Genomic DNA, 18,586 nt, shown 5'->3' on the forward strand with positions numbered 1-18,586 from the left:
AATCCGTGTCCATTCAAGGTGAACCGTAGGGAATTCAGTGGCAATTAAACACATTCTTATGGATTGACTTTAAAGCTTTGTTTCCCCGGGGTCCCTCTGGAGAGGCAGCGGGAGGAGGGGGAAGGAAGGAGAAGCTCTGCGTGTAGCCCTCTGCATTGCTGCTCCCGGCAGGGCACCGTGGCCTCGGATTACCCACGAGGACCAGGAGCTCGCTGCGGTCTGCGCAAGGCTGGCGTGCAGGAGCCAAGCACCAGCACCCAGCCTGCGCCCAGCTTGCACCGTTGTGTGGATATACATCTGTATATCCACGGATATCTCCCCGCTGCGTGGTGCGCCCTGCTGCGCGCCGGGGCGCTCGGTCTCGAGAGGCAGGGTGACGGCGGCCAGTGTTGTTGAGAATGTAGGTTAGATGTTAAACCCTGCCCTGTTCTTTGACGGATGTGAGTATCCGTGGTTAAATTTCTTCCTGCCAGAGCTCACAGGTTACCAGTGAGAGGAGAGGCAGATTGGTATAGTTTGGCCCTCCCTGACCTTGGTCATGGAATTGGAGGATCCTGGTCTACTGCTGGAAGGACGATACCTGTTTTTGGAGTAAGAGAAGGACCGCTGGAAACCTGCTTCTCTGCATCTGTTCTGGGAGAGCTATATCCCTCATCCACATGCCATTCCATGATAGTGACATTGGCTGTACTGGGAGGGCTGGTAATGAGAGGGCCTGATCATACCGTTTGCATGGAAGAACCCTGAAGGTATCATGCAGACCCAGGCACTCGCAGAGCATCAACCACAACCTGAAACTTGCCTTTAAGGTTGCTGTAGTGCTGAATTATCTGTTGTTATTCATATAGGGCATCATTACAGCCACTGGTGAAGGGTGGTTTGTTTTGATATTGGTCTATCTGTGATCCTGCCCATAGCTTTTAGAGGTTTGAATTATACCATATGAAGATTTATTGGTAGTAATTGGATATAAGAATGCATGATAACATCAAGAGGAGCCTATACTACCAATCTGCAGACACTTGTATCTTAACACTGAGTGGTCAAGTGATAGAGGATTTTTTATTATTCCTTTTCTCAGTTTCCTAAGCTGTGAAGTGAGGCTCGTGCTGCATTGCTTTGCAAAAGGACTAATTAGTTAACTTCATGTGAAGCTTGGTGGAAGCGTGCAAATTATTAGTGTATGGAATTCAATCAATACACATCTTTAAAAGCAAAATCCAAAAAGGAACAAAAAAATGGTTTTGTGGTGTTTGGTCTCCATAGAGCCAGGAGTTTTCTGGAAAGAGCAAATCCATAATTGTTTGACTTTCTGCTCAGAAATGCAGAATTGACAGGGGATTTTGGATTATAAAGGGTTCATTGGTCTCTTCCCTCTCTGATCTGCTGTGCTATTAGCTCATCCGCCCCCTTTATCTTCCAGGACAGGAGTGTTCCTTGCTCTATATTTCTAATAGTTTACCTGCTTTTAAAAGTTCCTGACATCTTGGCTCCCCCAGAGAAACAATCATGTTCAAGTGCTCCTTAGGATGAGATGTGTCTTGATACCCAAGCTATGATATTATTCCTTTTAATCCTCTTCCTCCTTCCCTCTCACCTCAGGTCTCTCTTCTTCTTTGGGTTTATCCATGCCAGAAGTCTGTTAACCCATTTTTTTTTCTCCTCTTTTTTTTGACTGGAGTTTGGAGGGAGAATTGTATTGTGGTTAAATGAGAGATCTAGAAATAGATTCCTCTCATGCCCGGTCTCTCCGTGATACATTTGGCGTTGGGCTGGTAACTTTCTGGGGACATTTCTTGGTAAAGACACTCTCTATCCTCTGGAATGGTATGAGGTTCATTTTGTATCTACTTAAGGGCTTTATGATTTCTTCTCAGCAAGACAGGAAAGACCTTTCTAACTAACGTCCTCTACAGGATGTTGGGCGTGTGGGGTAAGTCTGTTCTTTGGGAAGCAGGAGCAGTATTCAGAGATGGCCAAAACAGGTAGCAGGGATTTCAAGCCCATGCCTTGCTCCTGAAGTGTTGGCTTGGTTCTGTGAGAGGAGACCCAGGCTGTTCCCATGGGGAGTGCACGTGTGGGTCACCACATATGTCCTCTCCTCCCTCCGTGGCAAGGAAGGCCGTAGCAAGATGCTTGGTTGTGGCTGCACCCCTGTGAGATCTGGGGCCCCTAAGACCGCAGCGCCGTTTCCTCTGGCAGTGCCAAGTGAGTGGGGATGGGGGCAGGAAGGGAGCCGACAGAGCAATCAATAGGTGTCTCAGATATCCAGGCCGCTTTCTTTCAGAGCGCTCGGATCAATGCGCGGAGCTGCGCGGAGCCCGGAGCGGTGCTGGTCTCAGGTTCTCCCGGCGGGATGCTGCCGGGCAGCGGAGCCTCGCCGGGGAGAGCAGCGGGCAGCTGAAATGTTGGCCTGTCCGGCTGCTTGTCTCCCCCTTCCCCTTCCATCTGGAGTGTGCCCCTAGATAGCGTTAATTAGTCGCTCATTAGCAGGCTCAGATAAGAGGCCAAGAGCTGCCAAATCTGGAGTCCAAGATTCCTGGTCCCAGCGCCCCTACGGAGAGGTCCTGTGACCTGCTATTCTCGGCCTCACCAAAGTGACAACCTGCAGGGAGCCAGAGATGAGGTCCCTCCATAAGGGCATAAGATAGAAGTGCTCACACTGCAAAAATCAGGGCAACTTGAGCAACCTGTGGTACTCGTTATCCTCAGTGGAGACAGAGCTCCCTGCAAGCAGGCCTGGCTGGAGGAGCTGGCCTGCAAGGACAGGAGTGCTCTGCGGCTCGCAGGGCCCCGAGAGGCACTGCTCAGAGCTGCAGGTCCTGTCCTTGGCCTCCCACTGCTCCTCTCTGCTCCCAGCGTTGTCTGGCTCCTGCCCTCAGTGGCCAAGCTCTACTTACAGTGTCCTATAGTGCTTCTCTAGAAGTGCCTGTGCAGAATGATGCATAGGAGAATTTCAGTAGTTTGGCAGATCGCTCAAAATCTCACAAAGCCTTGTCAGCTTTGAGGACAATCTCCCTTGCCTTTCATGCTCTATCCATCCCTGGCTTTTCTGTCCTATGGCAGTTTCTTTGTGGATGTAGTTTCAGATGACCCATGGCTTGTCTAAGTGAGATCAGAGGCTTGATTTTGGAAATCGGTGGGTTAAACATGATCTCCCAACCTTGCTCTCCACACGCTGGTACCTATCTGAAGTCACAGTCCTGTGTGCCACCCTGTAGAGCATCCCCATGGTCAAGCTGGTGATGTTGGTCTTGTTCTGATTCCCAGAGAGGGAACATGGCAAGAGGGATGGGGTATAACATGTACAGATGATAGGATGCCAAGGTCCATCAATACAGAACTCATCTTTGGGTGAAAAGAAGGTGAGGGATTTTTTTTGGAGGTACTTGGAAAACTGCAAGTAGAAAGGCAAGCAGGGGATGGGCAATTCCAGGTATATGAGGCCTACAGCAAAGATGCTTCTGCTTTCCCATACCTAGCAGACTTCTGGGTAGCTTTTATGAGGGCAGCAGCTGTAGAAGTTCATGAATGGACTGGCTGCTCTCTGGCCGTTTTGTCCTTTGCTGCTGTGGAAGCCCTGTGGAAGCTTTTCTCTTTTCTTCCTTTCCTTTCCTTTTTCTTTCCTTCCCGTTCTTTTCTTTCTTTCCCCAGTAGGAGCAGTTTCTCCATTGCTGCATTGCTCCCTGTTCTGTGCCAGCATCTCTGCTTCTCCTTGCAGATCTGCAAATTCCTAGAATATTGGTCATGGCTCAGCTCCACCATCACTTCCAGCTTTCCAAAGATGTGGCTTCCCAAGGCCACATCCTCTTCACATCTCCTCAGATGCTGCCTTTCCTTTTGGCTCTACTTCAGAGGGCTTGCTGTGAAACTGCAGAGACACCCAAAGAACCAACTGACTCTCAAAAAAGAGAACAAGAGAGATCAGTAACACGCTCATGAGGTGCTTGCATGTGCATGCGACCACATGTCATTATCAGAAAATGGCAAACAATAGGGCAAGGTCAAGAATTGTCAAAAAAGCCTTTCCTAGGCTTTGAGGTGATGTTCGTTTTCCCATCAGCCTTGGAGTCTTGTATTCCTTCCTCGAAGGAAGAGTGTTCCATGTTGCAGGAGACTGGTTGTCTCCTGCTCCCTGCTGGTCTGAGGCCTGTGCACGATTAAGGCCTTAGAGTAATTTTGTGAGATGTGTGAGTGGCTTCTGTCCAGCTCCTGGCAGACAGGGCCTGTCCTGTGGATAGACCAGATACAGCTTAAGAAGATGTTCTGGAGTGCTCCAGATCTTCAGTCATTCCTTGTAATAGATAGGAGTGGGAGTGGGAGTTTCCCTTCTCCTCCCCTCTCGAAAAGCAACTGTGTCCATATGAGGCGCTTTGCCCCACTCTGAGTGTGTTTAAAGGAAAGTTGTCCTCTAGCCTGGACTCCTGGCTCGGAGGAGTCACCCAGCAGCTGTGCAATGCCCACAAGTGCAAGGAAAGGAGGTAGAGGAGAGCTTTGGTCTGGATTTGGATACAGAAAAGATTTGGTGTTAATCTTTAACACCAAAAGGGAGGGGAGGCAATTATCCAGGAAAGGCGTGTGCTTTGTTTTCTTTATCTACGTGCCACCGTTCCTTCTGAGAAGTGTGTCTGCTGTGGATGTAATCCTAAGTACAACCCTTCCTTTCCCTGGCTTTGCTCCTTGTCATGCTAGTGCTTTTCCATACCATTCAACCAGGCATCCAAGTTATTTGTTATAAACCCCCCACGCTTCTGCACTCTTATCTGTCTAATCTGATCTATTTCTTACGTACTCAGCATCAGAAATGTGGATGCCAACACCACAGGGCTGGGTAGTGAAATATGAATGAGAGGTGAACAGAGAAGGGCCATAGAATTTACCCCACTTACCTTTCTACTGGTTGTTCCCTCTTTCCTGTTTGCAGTGCCTGTGTCCCAGGGGCTTGCAACACCTCTGTAACTAACCCTCGTGCTGTCTAGGTCCTGTCAGTGAATGCTGGAGATGGTGCTTGCACCCACGTAGAGATGACAGAATCTAAAATATTAAGTGGAGAAAAGAAGGCGCTGTATTTTGAATCCTTTCTCCCCCTGTTCAAGATGTTGGCTCATCAGGCAACAGCAGCAAGTACAAGTGCCCTAAAATTTAGTCCTGACCCAGCTGTTTCCCTGGGCAGCTGCAGCCAGGGGCTGATGTTGTGTTTCCCAAGAAAACAAAATCTGCTAGCCCCGTGCAGGCTTGGCGTTGTGAGCTTGTAAACTGGGTGCAGTCATCTAGTATCTAAACAAGGTATTCCAAGACACTGGTGTAATCTCAGACTGCTTCCACTTAATAACTCTGGCTTCATCCTTCAGTAAAATCCCTGTAACTGAATCAACAGCAGAGCTCATTTGCAGCAATGTAACCAAATTCAGGTGGTTTTATTTCTGTTTTTAAGTGTCAGAATCTCTAAGTGGAGCAAAGTGTTTTCTTCAGTCTCTCCCCTCTCCCTTCTGCCCCCATCCTTCCTTGCAGCCCATGTGTTCTCTAAAAGATATTTGATTTCAGTGCAAGCTCAGCTGACATTCCTGCAATATGCTGGGGTTCTTGCTTTGTGCTTCCCGGGAAGGATGAGGGCTCCTCCGGGGACTCTGCGTAATTGGGTTAGTGGCCAGCTCATGTCAGGAAATTAAAAGGCAGCCCCTATCAGGTTGCTGCTGCATGGGATTTAATGGCTTTGTATTTATAGAGTATTCTGCCTCCAGCCGGTGCCAGAAATATCACTATTGGAAGCATCCAAATGAAAAAAGAGAATGAAAAATGATTTTTCTTTCTCCAAAATACCCCAGTGTTTAAAAACAGACAGGCAACCCCTTGTCCTTTGAAATAGGATCTCCAGATGCAACGAGTGGCAACTTGATGTCTATATCATCGACACCTAACTATTTTCCAAGGCACGAAGCGAGCGTTTGCCATGTGGCTGGAGCCGGGCACGGTGGCGTGACACGGAGCATGTGCTGCTTTTGGCAGAAGGGCTGGAATTCTCCCAAAAGGAGGCCTGCAGCGGATTTGCTGCTCTCAAGGTGCACGTGGGCTGGTGCCATTTGGTGGCTGTTTTGTGACCGCAGGCCTGGGGCACCCAGGAGCCTCCCCGCGCCTCCTGCCGTAGCCAGAGGATTGTGGAGCTGCCTGGCCTGGTTTCCCCCATGTTCGGAGTCACTGACCTGCCTCAGTGAGTGTACAGGCTTCTGCCCTGCCAAACCAAATCTCAGGTCTAACCTGACATGAAGTCCAGCCTCCACTGATGGACATGAGAGCAGGCTTGGAGAGGTGTCTCTGGTAAATACCATGTGCTTTAGAGACGTCTGGGAGTGCAGCAGGAACCCGCCGCTGCCTCCTTACAGTGCCAGCCTCGGCCCTGCACCAGAAACTCTGCTTTCATAGCCCGTATGGAAAGGAGGAAGCTGGAAAAGCCACAACCATGCAGGGATGTTCAGATCCCAGTGCTGGGCTACCAGCCTGTAGCCAGTGGCTAAGAGCCTCTCAGGAGACCAAGATCAGGGCGGGGTTGAAAGCTCATCCCACTGCTGTGTGCAGTAACAGAAGGCACCAAAGCTCTTGGAGGTTAGTCGGCACTAGCTCGTAGTGTGGCTCCCAGTGACTCCCAGACCTCTGCAGTGTCTCTCAAGCAAACTCCTGTCCTGTCCTGGTGGGGGTCTGAGGAATGGGCTCCTCATGTGTCATGGATATACAGAAATGGTTCTTAGGCTCCCAGGGCTCTTCCAAAAGGTGCCCATGCTGTTCCTAAGTTGCACCTCTAGTTAGTACCATTGGAGACAGAAGACTGGGCTAGACAAGCCATTAGTCTGACCCAAAAGCAAGTTTCAGTGTTGCAGATGTTGATGCTCAATGCAGACAAGTATCTGCCATCACTCCGTCTCGATTCAGTGTCTGGCAGATGAGGTAAATGCAGAGGTGCTTCTTTCTTTCTGTTGCTGGATGAGAAAGCCCGGATGCACAGAAGGCAGCTGTCCAGGATTAAAGTTAGGCGATTTGACTTGCCCCTGGGGCTGCAGATTCCTCTAGGCAGCAAATGCCCCTTTGGTTATTTAGGTCAGAGCACCAGCTCTTGGAAAGATGGTGGCTCTGGCGCTTGGGTGTCCTTTAGATTCTTTTGCAAAAGTCATCCTGGCAACAGCCTTTTCCTGCCAGACCTGTGCCTGTCTTCTGCTCTCACGTGGCAGCCACCAGCCTGCTGCAGGTACCGTCATCATGGGTGATGCAGCCAGTAGAGCTCCCGTCCTGCTCAGACGGTTAGAGGGCTGGGTTATAATATGGATAAACTATAAACATAAGGTGAGTTTTGGGTTGTTATCACAAAGAGCTAAACAAGATAAGCAGGACTTTTTTATTCCCATCTGCCCCAGAGCCCTTCTTAACATCTGGTTTTCCCAGGAGGCTGGAATTTGAGGTGAGTGAGGGGATCAGAGATGGATTTCCCAGCTCCACTGCCGTGGAATTGCCGTGGGAGTTCCCCAGGCTCTTTCGCTGCCCTTCCATTGCAGGAGTCACCCCTCAGTGAGCCGGTCTGTACCCTGCTGGTCTCAGGGGTTTTCTAGGCCAGATGCTTTCCTAGAGTACAAATGACAAAGGGATTTACAGCAGCCACCTACCAGGAGATTTTCCAGAGACTGACATGTGTTGTGTCTTTTCCCATGCTGGAATCTCAGAGTAACAAGAAAAGGCCTGGTTAAGTTGCGACCTCTTCATCTTCTCATTAGACACGGATTTATTGTTTTCCTGTAACCTATTTCTTCTCTCTTCTTGGCAAACCCAACTTTCATGCTCCCTTTGACCATCCATTTCCTTAACATAGCTCCCTCCAGCTCACTTGTCCCGTTGCCACATCCTGCCGGAGTTCAGTGTCAGCGGGAGAGGGGAATTCTCGTGACACTTCAGGCACAACCCTTCTCCCTTCTCCTCTTCCCGGCTCTCTGCCCACCCCATCCAGCTTCCTTTGGCAGGGCCAGCCTGTGTACACCGGACTGCAGCTGCTGGGGCAGGGGGCACCGCTGTTGCCCGCAGACCAGGGGAGCGAGCAGGCTGCACTGCTGCACTGGCTGCACGTACGGGGACAGCAGGTGTAGGACGTGGCTGGTGTGTCCAGGGGGACACAGGGAGCCCTTGCCCTGCGTTCCCTTGCGTTGTGTCCTTCCCAGGCTGGACACCGGGCGAGCCTGGCTCCTCTGCCAGCTCTCCTGGCGAGATGGATCTTTCTGTTCCTATCAATTCATGAGCATGTGACAGGACTCGATGGAAAGTGAGGTGAGGCTAGTAATTCGACACGACAGCTGATATTGGGCCTAGACTGCATTTCCCACTGGCCAGGCTTTAGCTTCACAGAGCTTTTAAGGGTATTTTTAGTCCCCAGAAAATAAAAGAGAAACTAAACCTGGCCCTGTGTGCTGTCGCCTCTGCATACTCGGCTATTTTTACTTCCGACAGACTGGGCCTGGGTCCAACTTTTAAAAAAAGCTGGAATTATTTTACTTCCATTAAGAAAAAAAAACCCCAAAGCCTGATGTTATCAAGTCAGCAAGGGGACATCTGATCCCAAACTTGTTGGGCAGATGTCTCTCTTAGGGGCACGTCAGAGAGATTCAGGGAGCTTGAACAGATCAGCAGATCAGCTCTCCCACTGCAGAGGCTTCGTGCTGGCACAGGCGCCCCTGCAAGAGCACCTGGAACACGAGTGGCACCAGCAGGACACTTGGAAAACTGACAGCCCTGTCGCAGGTAGGATACTGGGCTGGAAGGTCCTGCTCGAGTCCTGCCCCTGCCCTCCTGCCCGTTGCTCCTGGTGGGAGCTGAGAGGGCCCTGCAGGGCTCTTGGCCCTCAATACTACATGTGCCAGGGACCAGCTGTGGGGCCGAGGTGAGCTGGGTGGCAGGCACCTATGTGGGGGTCCCCCGGGATGTGACAGCTCTGAACAAACAGCATTTCCTTCCAAATTACCTGCAGGTGGGTTCGCAGGGGATGTTATTCCTTGCATTTTCTCCTGTACTCACTGTAACTCCCAGTGTGAAAGCAGCAGCCCTCACTGCTCTGCTGCTGTGGCAGTCCCTGTTTCTCTGGAGACATGGCCAAGAAGTGGGCTCCAGGCGTGCCCATGGTGGTGACAGTTTTGCAAAACGAGGACCTTCTCTCCTGGGAAATGACCAGTTATGGTACACGTGAAAACACTTTTTTTGCATGAGACGGAGGGCAACTGCTTTCTCTTGATGTTGAGATGTTGATCCTGTGTGAGGTACCTAGGTAAGGACTGGATGCGTCTCATAAGCAGGCACTGCCCCTTGCAGCTAAGGCTGGGGTGGCTGCTGGGGCAGCGCGTGCCCCTTGCTCCAGGCCCTGCCTCTGCCCTCCCTTCTGCTCGTGCCCTCCCATTCATCCCCATCGGGGTTTGCATCTCCCTCTGTTTCTATCTCTACCTGCTGCTTTCCCCCGTGCCGTTTCTCTGGCCTCACCCGCTGTGCTTCCCCACTCCCTGTCCATGTTCCGCACAGAACTGCATTGCAACCATCCTCCTGGGGTATCTTAAAGTTGTTCACCCAAAAAATCACAGCAAAGCAGCAGACAGTAACAAGCCACCTGAAAGCCACCGCTCGGTATCGATCCCAAATTTTGGCTGTGCCCTTTGGGTCATGAGATGCCTTTGGGTCATGAGATCTTCGGAGAAGGACTCGTCTCTGAAGTGTCACCGTAGGGACCTGAAAGCTGCGGTGTCTCGGCCGAGCACCCGGGGGTCGTCACATTCGGCAGCGGCACCGGCCGCGCTGTGCAGAGGTCACTGGCTCCTGGCAGCGGGCTGGGGACGACAGGGTGCAAGGGGGGCTTTGCAAAAGCTGATTGAAAGCGTTTGCCTCAAGGAGTGTCACGCAGGATGGGGAGCGAGAGGACGACAGATACTTGTTCAAAATTAACAAGCCAAAGTCCTTGGGCAAACAGACCTCTATCTGCTCAGCAAAGGAAGGAGGGATGGAGGGTAAATCTCCCTGCGTCTCTCTTATCTATTTTTAATGCACTTAAGTCCTTTGTGTCCTTATAATCTGATTGAGGGTCCCTAATACTGCTGCAACCTGTGCGGCCCTGCCCGCCAAGCAGCGGGATGGCGCTCCTGGCGCTCTCCCTTTGGGAGCAGGGAAGCATTTCCTGCCCCACGGCTTCCGTGCCCCTCTTGGCTCCCTGTCCCTGTAACACCCTGCCCACGGGCGTCACGGAGGGGATTTTCCTTCCTTCTTCTGCAGGGAGTGTGAGAAGCTGTGATTCGGGACTGAAATCCTGCAAATCTTTCCTCTATGGCATTGGAATGGGGCATTCCTGGCCCTTTTCATCTTTATACCTGGTTCCTTGGTGTTCTGGAATTTGAGGCCTCCCTCTGGCTAGACGTTCCTGGCTAGACGTCCGTGTCACTCATTGAGCGGAGCGAGGCACAGACGTCTGCGTCCTTGTGAAACCGGTGCATATTCAGAGAGAGGAAGGAATCGCAGGGTGGAAATCAAGGTCTCCTACCTGATTCAGGACACTGTTAAAGCTGTTCCTCAGGGAACATCCCTAGCTATCTTAGGGGATACCTTGTGGTAAGGTACCATGGAGGGTACCGTGTGGGATTCCCTGGCTGCTCTTTCTGGAATGGCTCTCAGAAACGTGTTGGGGTTCCCAGATGGAGCCTTGCGCAGAGGCTCCCTCCTGCTGGCGAGGAGCTAAAAGAGGCCAGAAAGAGGACAACTTTTTCCAGGGACGCTGCGGTTTAGTGGAGGAGGGAGGAGAGGCAGCGGCTTCGTGGCGCGCAGCTGGGCGCTGCTCTGAGCTCCTTGCAGTCGCGGGACGTGCAGAAGCGCCACAGCGAACGCGGCACCGCTCTGAAATGGGCAGATAACTTGGAGATGTGCTGTGTTTCCTGGGGAGGAATATTGATCAGCAGCTTCTCGGACGTACGTGTTCAAAAAGCATTGCTCAAATTAGCTCGGAGTGTTTGCTTTTAGTTGTTTGTGTTTATGCAGGGGATTGATTGCAAAATATTAATGGCTCAGCATGATTCGTAATTGAATAACACAGTTGGTTCCTGTGATCAGACAAGGATCTCATGCATTTTTCTAAGGAAGTACTCATACACAGATTCCAATGTTTGTTTTATTTGAATATTACTACATGTTATGTTAATTTACAGGTTTTTTTATGGCTGTTTCTTCCGCAAGACTCAGTTATTTCCAGTTTCACAGGAACTGATTACCAGAGACCATATGGCCGGCTAGAAATAGCTGACAACAGGACAAATACCTAGGAGCTTTTTTCACAACTCATTTTTAATATTGTATCTTGTACTGATAGAGCAGTTCAACTGCTGTTCCTGTTCAATAGGTTATTGATGCTGCCATGGTCTTCCACATGGGGATAGTCCCTGCGAACTGTTTGATGGGCTGTTTGCAGTTTCATTCACTGTATTTTGAAAAGGCTGCAACAAAGTCTTCAGTGTCTCCCTAGTTCAATTTTATCACTGTTGTCTAGCTTGTTTCTATTTATTTGAGTTCTACTTTTATTACAGTTGCCTCACTTGATAAAAAAAAAAAAAATCTTTGTTGTATTCATATTTCATAATCCATTTGCTATAGGTGGCATTTTTCAAATACAGACAATGAAAGGTCACAGAACATTTAACTTCTCATTTTTAAGAACAGTCTACATCTCATTTTTAAGACCAGTTTTTATAACGGCAGGTTTGATTGACCTTTCTTGTCTTTCTTTTTAAAAACAAGCTTATCCACAGGGCATCAAGGGCTGAAGCTTTTCATTTGCCCATCAGATACAAGAGTTTGAATGGGTTAATTTTTGTTTTTGTTAATGTTCTGAAGAAAGCTAGAACTGCCAGAGCTGGAGGGAGTCTACCTGGCTTTATTGGTAGGTCCAGGTGAGATTCTCAAGTGTTTGGGAGAGGAAGGCTGTGTGGAGTGTGGGGAACTTACTGTTTAGCAAATCTTGGCATCTGAACGTCAAGGTTCCCCTGACACCAAGGAATCAAGAGGATTTATCTCCCGTTTCACCTGCAGGTGTTCGTCTGGATAGAGTCCGTGGAGGCCGCCAGAAGTACAAGAGGAGACTGGATTCTGAGAGCAGCACTTACCTGAGCTTACAGATCCCTCCGCCCGCTAAAAAGCCACGTACGTATCGGTCTCGAACCGCGGGCCTCTGAGCAGCCGCTCGGCTCCCTTTTATTGTTGGTCTCACACCCTGCACTGGTTGTCACTTCTGGTTCCAGCTTCAGGCACAAGCACCAGGATCTTTTTCTTATGATGAGAGTATGTAGGTAAAAGAAATATATCTGAGGTATATCCTGGGTACTGCATTTTTTTGTACCTAAGGCTATATGCCAAGGATTTCCTAAGAGACCACATAAATTCAGTCAGTGTTTTTTTCTGATCTTATCCTACATCTTAAGCCATGTTTGCCAAACTGGCCCTGCGCTGATTTCTCTCTTCCCTATCACCAACAGGTCTCTAAACTTCTCCAAGTGCCACCAGTTGATTATTCATTTCTCACCTTCTCCTACTGTTGTTATTGGACCTGCGTGAGTTAGTGCTTGACAGCCTTACAGTAGCTTCCTGGGTCAGTCCTGCCTGTGCAGACCTGAATTGGCACGGGAGGATTCCTGCAGCCTTTGTAGCTGCAGTGTAGTCTCCTCCTGTTGCAAACAAAACCATTCCTGAGGTCCCATGGCCTCTCTAGCCATGTCTTCTGCCAGGAGGACCCTTCTAGAAAGGGCTGCTATGGCACCTCATGTCCTGAGAGATACAACAACAACTTCTCCTTTGAAATGTGCAGTGACTAAGATCGTCTCGCACTTGCTGGTGGCAGAGCCAGAGAAGATCTACGCCATGCCTGATCCAACCATGCCCGAGAGTGACATCAAAGCCCTGACAACCCTCTGTGACCTGGCGGACAGGGAGCTGGTGGTCATCATTGGCTGGGCAAAGCACATCCCAGGTAAACGGGGGAAGCCACAAGGCCTAAATGGGAATGGTAAATGGAGCTGATCTGTTATCACGGTGCCTATTGGTTTGTCTTCTGCCAGGAATCTGACATAATACGATGGGTTGAAATTACTGTCACAAAAAAAATAATGCTTGTGGTAAGCTCTCATTGGTAACAAAGTGCAGTACAGCACATGGTGGAGGTGCATAAATTGGTGACTGCAGCATGTGGGGCCTGGGCTGCTGTGGTGGGCTCTGAGATGCTGCGGTAATTAGTTGAACCAGGCATTGAGTGGCTCAGAGAAAGTGCTTGGCAGGGGACACTGCGTCTGCAAAGCCTGCGCCTGTTACGTTCGTAGATGAATAAAGGCCCCAGCAGGGACAGGACTGTGCTGCAAATGGCCAGGCGGGTTACCTGACACGTAGCCTGTAGTGGTGTCCTTGCCTAGGGTCAGGGGAACTTGCTTTGTTGCTTGGCTTTAAGTTCCTTCATTTGTGAAGTGTTTTAGCATTAGTGATCAGACAGTCTAGCTCCCACCTATATTTAGCTTCTTTCTGTAGCCTCTCTCTTGCCTTGGTGGTGGCTGCCTTTGCCAGAAGGGATTCAAAGGTTAGTAGCTGCCTGGCTATGTGGAGCAGGGCCTGCACTGTTGTGGGACCATCAAGTTTGGAGAAACTTTCTGGGGACAGGGCTTCCAAGTAGAGGTTAATTACAGCAGTGCCCTTCTTACACGAGATCTGCCAGGATTACAGCTCGCTGCTGATGCATCACGCAGGGGCTTAGGCTGGCACTGAGGAGCTGGGCCGGGCTTGCTCTCCTAACACAGCGCAGGGCCGAGGCCAGGCCCAGCCTTGGTGCTTCCTGCTGCACCTCCCTGGCTTGCAGCTGAGGGTTGCACGTGGGTTACTCATCTCAGCTCCTGCAGTTTTCCAGCCTATCATGGCAATTATCCAGGCGCAGGAGGGAATAGGGACATAACTCCTGCACTAGGAAGGGGGGGGTCGTCTCCTGCGAAAAGGCAGGAACTGCCATCATCTCACTTTCCTCTATTTTCCTTTCCTAGCAAAGCTCCTGCAAGCCAGGAATAGCCCAGTCCTATAGCCTCAGGGATGGTTATGCCAGGGACTGGTACCCAAAATCAACCATAACAGAAAACAGGTCACAAAGATGCACCCCTGCTCTAGGGAAACGTGTACCAAACACACCGCAGCAGGCAGGAGCAGGGCCGGGCCAGGAGTCAGGTGTCCACATTCTACAGGTCCCCTATTTCTTTCTCTCAAAGATTTTGAGGGAAACAGGACCCTTTGCTTCCTGCGTGCGTGAACTCTTAGACACCTGGAGCATGGACGAAAGAACAGAAGTCACCTACCCCTGCCTCGTGTTCTCACAGGAATTAGTAAGGAAGAGTGCGGCATAGGAGCGATACCAACTTTTCAGGATCCCAGGTGTCGGAACAAACTTCTGCCTCACGGTGTTAACAAATAAAGTCAGTTAAGCCTAAAGGCACTCTCCCATGATAACAGGGAGCACAAATCAATGATGTGCAGCAAATGTTGGAGCTCAATAGCTCTAGCTACTGAGCTTTACTCTAGCTTTAGACACATGGAGTTGTGCCCCCTCACCACCAGGCAGTCACCCCCTGTCCTAATTGTCTTTGAACAGCATCTACCTTTTCTGTGTGCCTTGATGCAGGGAGACAAGGCTGCTCTCGAGGGTGATGACGAAGGCTCTCCCAGGGTAGCTGTTGTGCTGTTCTCACTAGGAAGACGATAGTACTAGCACAGAATGAAATATGGCAAGTGGAGTGACAGCAGCTGTGTCTGGAGTGGCCTCAGATCCTATAATTACATCTCCCTTTATTACCTCTGCTAATGGCCCTCCAGGATGACAGAAATGATAATAAATTAACAGATTATGAACTCCACTTGCCACAAATTATGTGGCTTTTTTTTTTAATTCTGGGAGCTCCCACTGCCAAACCATTGAAATAAAAAAAAAATAAAAAAAAAGATCACACACAAAAATAAAATCTGAATGCCATACCAGCTCTTGTAAATAAAGCAGCTTTCCTCAGCCTGCACCTGAGGAGGACAGAAACCTGCCTGCAGCTGTGTGCTGCTCCACGGTACATTCTTGGGAGCCTCGGGATGGTGGTAGAGTGTTCAGCACCTTTCAGGACAAGGGCTGGGGAGCTAAGAGCTAGGAGAGAGGTGACCAAAGGACTGCTTTTGGTTGGCAGCACAGGAGAGATTCCAGGTGCCAGAAGCTGGGACAGCAGCTGTGTGTTTTCCCCTAACTTTCCCTCTTGACTAATCCCACGGGTTTCCTGGGCAGCAAGGGAGAGACTCGGGGAGCCAGGATCTTGAACCCTGGGGTTGCATCAGCCTGTGCTTGGACTCGCTAAGGCGAGCTCCATGCAGGAGCAGCAATCGAAGTGCTAAGAGGCGAAGGCAGAGGGGCTGAGGCTGAGGGAGACGTCTCCGCACGCCCACAGCTCCAGCAGGGCTGGATCTAGGAGCACGGGGTATGGGAAGCAGGCGCTGTGCTCTGCACGAGCCGCACGTTCATGGAGCTGCCGCTGCATTTGCAGCTCCTCTCCCCAGGAGCGTGGAGCCCTCTTTGCTGTTCCCTCTGGCACTCCTCACCAATGGTTTATCGATTCCTCCCGCCCGCCCACTGCTCCCCTCAGACCTTGCACACACAACACGTGACAGCTGATTGGTATCTGTTAATTAATGTGGCCTGGGGCCTCTTTTCTATTCAGTGGCCTGATAAGGGAAATTGGATGTCCAAGGGCTGCCAGGCCATTATCACCCTTTGCTTCCCCTGGCAACACAAACACAAAACATGGCGCAGTGATAAATAAATACCACTAACCCACCCTTCTGCCTTCCCTTCCCCAGCTGAGATGGTGCAGATAGAAAAAGAGAGCCCACAGTCAGTCAATATGGCAATCATCAGCTCTTTTGTTAATTGCCACCTTGATAACAAGAGAAATCAAAGGAGCCCCATGGTGGCTGGCTACCTGGGTCCCCACACAGGGCTCAGTGCTGTGAGCAGTTAGGGCTGTAGGATAAAGGTGTCCAGCCAAGCTTAGGACACCTTAGGCAGGGTTGAGAGGCCCTGGGCAGAAGCTAAGGAGCCCGCACAGGCCTCTAATCCCAAAGGCTCAGCAAGCACTGGAGAGAAGGATGCCCCCGCTACGAGGCACCTGCCTGTCCTGTTCTCCCAGGGCCCCGGGAAGCTCTAGACCCAGGGAGCTGCCCAAGAGCAAACACGGCCTCTGCTCTTGGTGCTTCACAGGGGCTCTGAGATAGGTCCCCATCGCTGTGCCCAGCAGCCCTGTCTGCTGAACAGTGGCCTTCCTCCCAGGATCCTGCATGGGCTGCTCTTCTAGGATCCCTGCTCCTAAGGACATGAAGGACCTTTCCTCCCCATGCATTATTTTTCCCTCAGGTTAGGTAGTGCGTCCAGGTTGCAGCCTCACTTCTTTCTCCTCAGTGTTATCCGGGCTCTGGGGCTGCCAGTGTCCATGTGTGATTGCAGGTTGTTTCTGTAATTAGGAGTATGACACAAGCTTAGTGCTGGGTGCTGGTTCTGCTGGTAGGGCATCTGGGTGTGATTTAGGCACTTGTTTAACACCACAGGCGTGTTTTTGACATTGTGTAGGGTTGTTGGCTGTGCGATGCAGAAGGCTGTCGGTGTTGAGCTTAGGAAGTGATGAAGAAGAGGACTGTGTTCATGTTTCTGGCCATTCAGTGCTCTTTGGGGAAGGACCTTTTCTCTCTTTGGCTAGTGAGAGGTAGGCTTGACATTCAAGCCAGTGGCATTTTTCTCCAGAAGCCTTTTTTTTTTTTCCTGCCATTTGGAGCTCTCTTACGCTCTTTGGTTCACTGGGGAAGGGAAGTCCAAGTAGGGCAGGCAGTACTGCTGGAGTACGGGACTACAGGACGACCAAGGGCAGGACGATGTGGTACAAAGCAGTTTGCTCCTGTAAGAAAAGCATGACTCAGGGAAACAGAGTATCACTAACCTTGAGGAGCATGAATCAGGAAAACTGGGTATCACCAACCTTGGGGGTCCTAGAAGCACAAAGCCAGAGCATCAGGCCTTGTGTTTGAGGCTCTAGGTGGACATGGTAACAAGGAAGAGAGCAAATGCCACCTGTGCTGACTGCCACAGAGATGAGGGCCACTTTAGTAAGTTTTTCCAGAGCAGCACACCAAAGGGAAGAGTGCTGGGGGGGAATCCCAAGGTAAAATAAAGCCCGAGGGCTTCTAGAGGCTTTGCTGCACACCCTGCTGACCTGCTTGTCTTTGCCATACCAGGGTTCTCCAATCTGTCCCTTGGGGACCAGATGAGCCTCTTGCAGAGTGCCTGGATGGAGATCCTCATCTTGGGCATTGTGTACCGCTCCCTGCCCTACGAGGACAAGCTGGTCTATGCTGAGGACTACATTATGGATGAAGAGCACTCTCGTCTGACGGGGCTGCTGGAGCTCTACCTGGCCATCCTGCAACTGGTGCGTCGCTACAAGAAGCTCAAGGTGGAAAAGGAGGAGTTTGTCACGCTCAAGGCCCTGGCCCTCGCCAACTCAGGTACAGCCCTGCCCCATCAGCCTTGGGATTGGGGAGTTAGCCCACAATGTCAGCTGGCCTGGCAGAAACCCACATCTGCGGCATCTCCAGAGCTTCTCTAAGTCCACAGAGCAAGACCCAGGCTGGAAAGGAAGGAGAAGTGAAGCTTGCTGCCTCTAGAGCCCCAGCAGTAAAGCGGCCCCATAAGAAGGTGTAGGGCCAGGTGTAGATGGGCTGGCTGCTGGCTTCTGGCACTAAAGCAGTGGAGTTCTCCACTAGCGAGCAGGTTCCAGTCCTACACGTGAGAGGAGGGGATGTGAGCCAAGTCTGGATTCAGATGAGTGATGTTGGTCAGTTAGATCAAATAGGGAAGGCCTGGTCCCAGTTTCAAAACCCACAAGATCTGTGGGATTGGGGCTGTCTGGTCCAGTCCTGGAGACATTCAGAGATCACAGACACTGAGGCCTACTGGAAAAACTGGGAGTCTGAGAGTGATCTGAGTGGGCAGCAGACAAGATGTGGTGGCAGAAGCTTGCGTGTTCTGTGCCTTCCTGTGAAGGGGATAAGGAGGGTTAGGGCCCTCAGTCCGCTGCCTTGTGTCTCGGTCTGGAGGAGGGTCACAGCACAGGGACCTGCAGTCGGGCATCCTTTGGGAGCAGCAAGAGGTGCTGCGAGCTGCGCTGGTGCCGCACAACAGCCAGATACAGTCTTGCTCAGGAGCCTTTTCCAAAAGGGAAACTGCTAAAGCTACTATGTGACAAGGGCTCCCTCTACATCCCTTGGAGTTCCCTGTACATCAGAGCTCCTGGCCAGCCTGCACAATGCAGGCTACAGAACTCACCCCAGCAGTGGGTCTGATCTCTGGCTAAAGCTGTTTTCCACAAAGACACCCCACCCATGTGAAGCTGGAGACATTAAAAGATGGGGAATCTGCATCCTTCATTGTAGCCGATTCTAATTAGTTGTTGCCTCCGTTAAAGAAAAAAAATCCATATGTCTAATGTCA

At 50.7% G+C, this 18,586-nt stretch overlaps 1 protein-coding gene across 2 annotated transcripts in view; it reads left to right on the plus strand.

Moving 5' to 3' along the window:
* ESRRB (estrogen related receptor beta) overlaps positions 1–18,586 on the plus strand; it is a 75,282-nt gene that overhangs the window by 50,964 nt on the left and 5,732 nt on the right. For both annotated transcript variants that reach the window (XM_026051801.1, XM_026051802.1), the window contains exons 4-6: positions 12,082–12,192; positions 12,854–13,015; positions 17,332–17,601. In XM_026051801.1, the coding sequence (XP_025907586.1) occupies positions 12,082–12,192; positions 12,854–13,015; positions 17,332–17,601 (543 nt within the window). The remainder of the gene's footprint in view (positions 1–12,081; positions 12,193–12,853; positions 13,016–17,331; positions 17,602–18,586) is intronic.

The sequence above is a fragment of the Nothoprocta perdicaria genome, unplaced genomic scaffold, assembly GCF_003342845.1.
Source record: "Nothoprocta perdicaria isolate Ctin4 unplaced genomic scaffold, notPer1 scaffold_8, whole genome shotgun sequence".
Taxonomy (NCBI): Eukaryota; Metazoa; Chordata; class Aves; order Tinamiformes; family Tinamidae; genus Nothoprocta; species Nothoprocta perdicaria.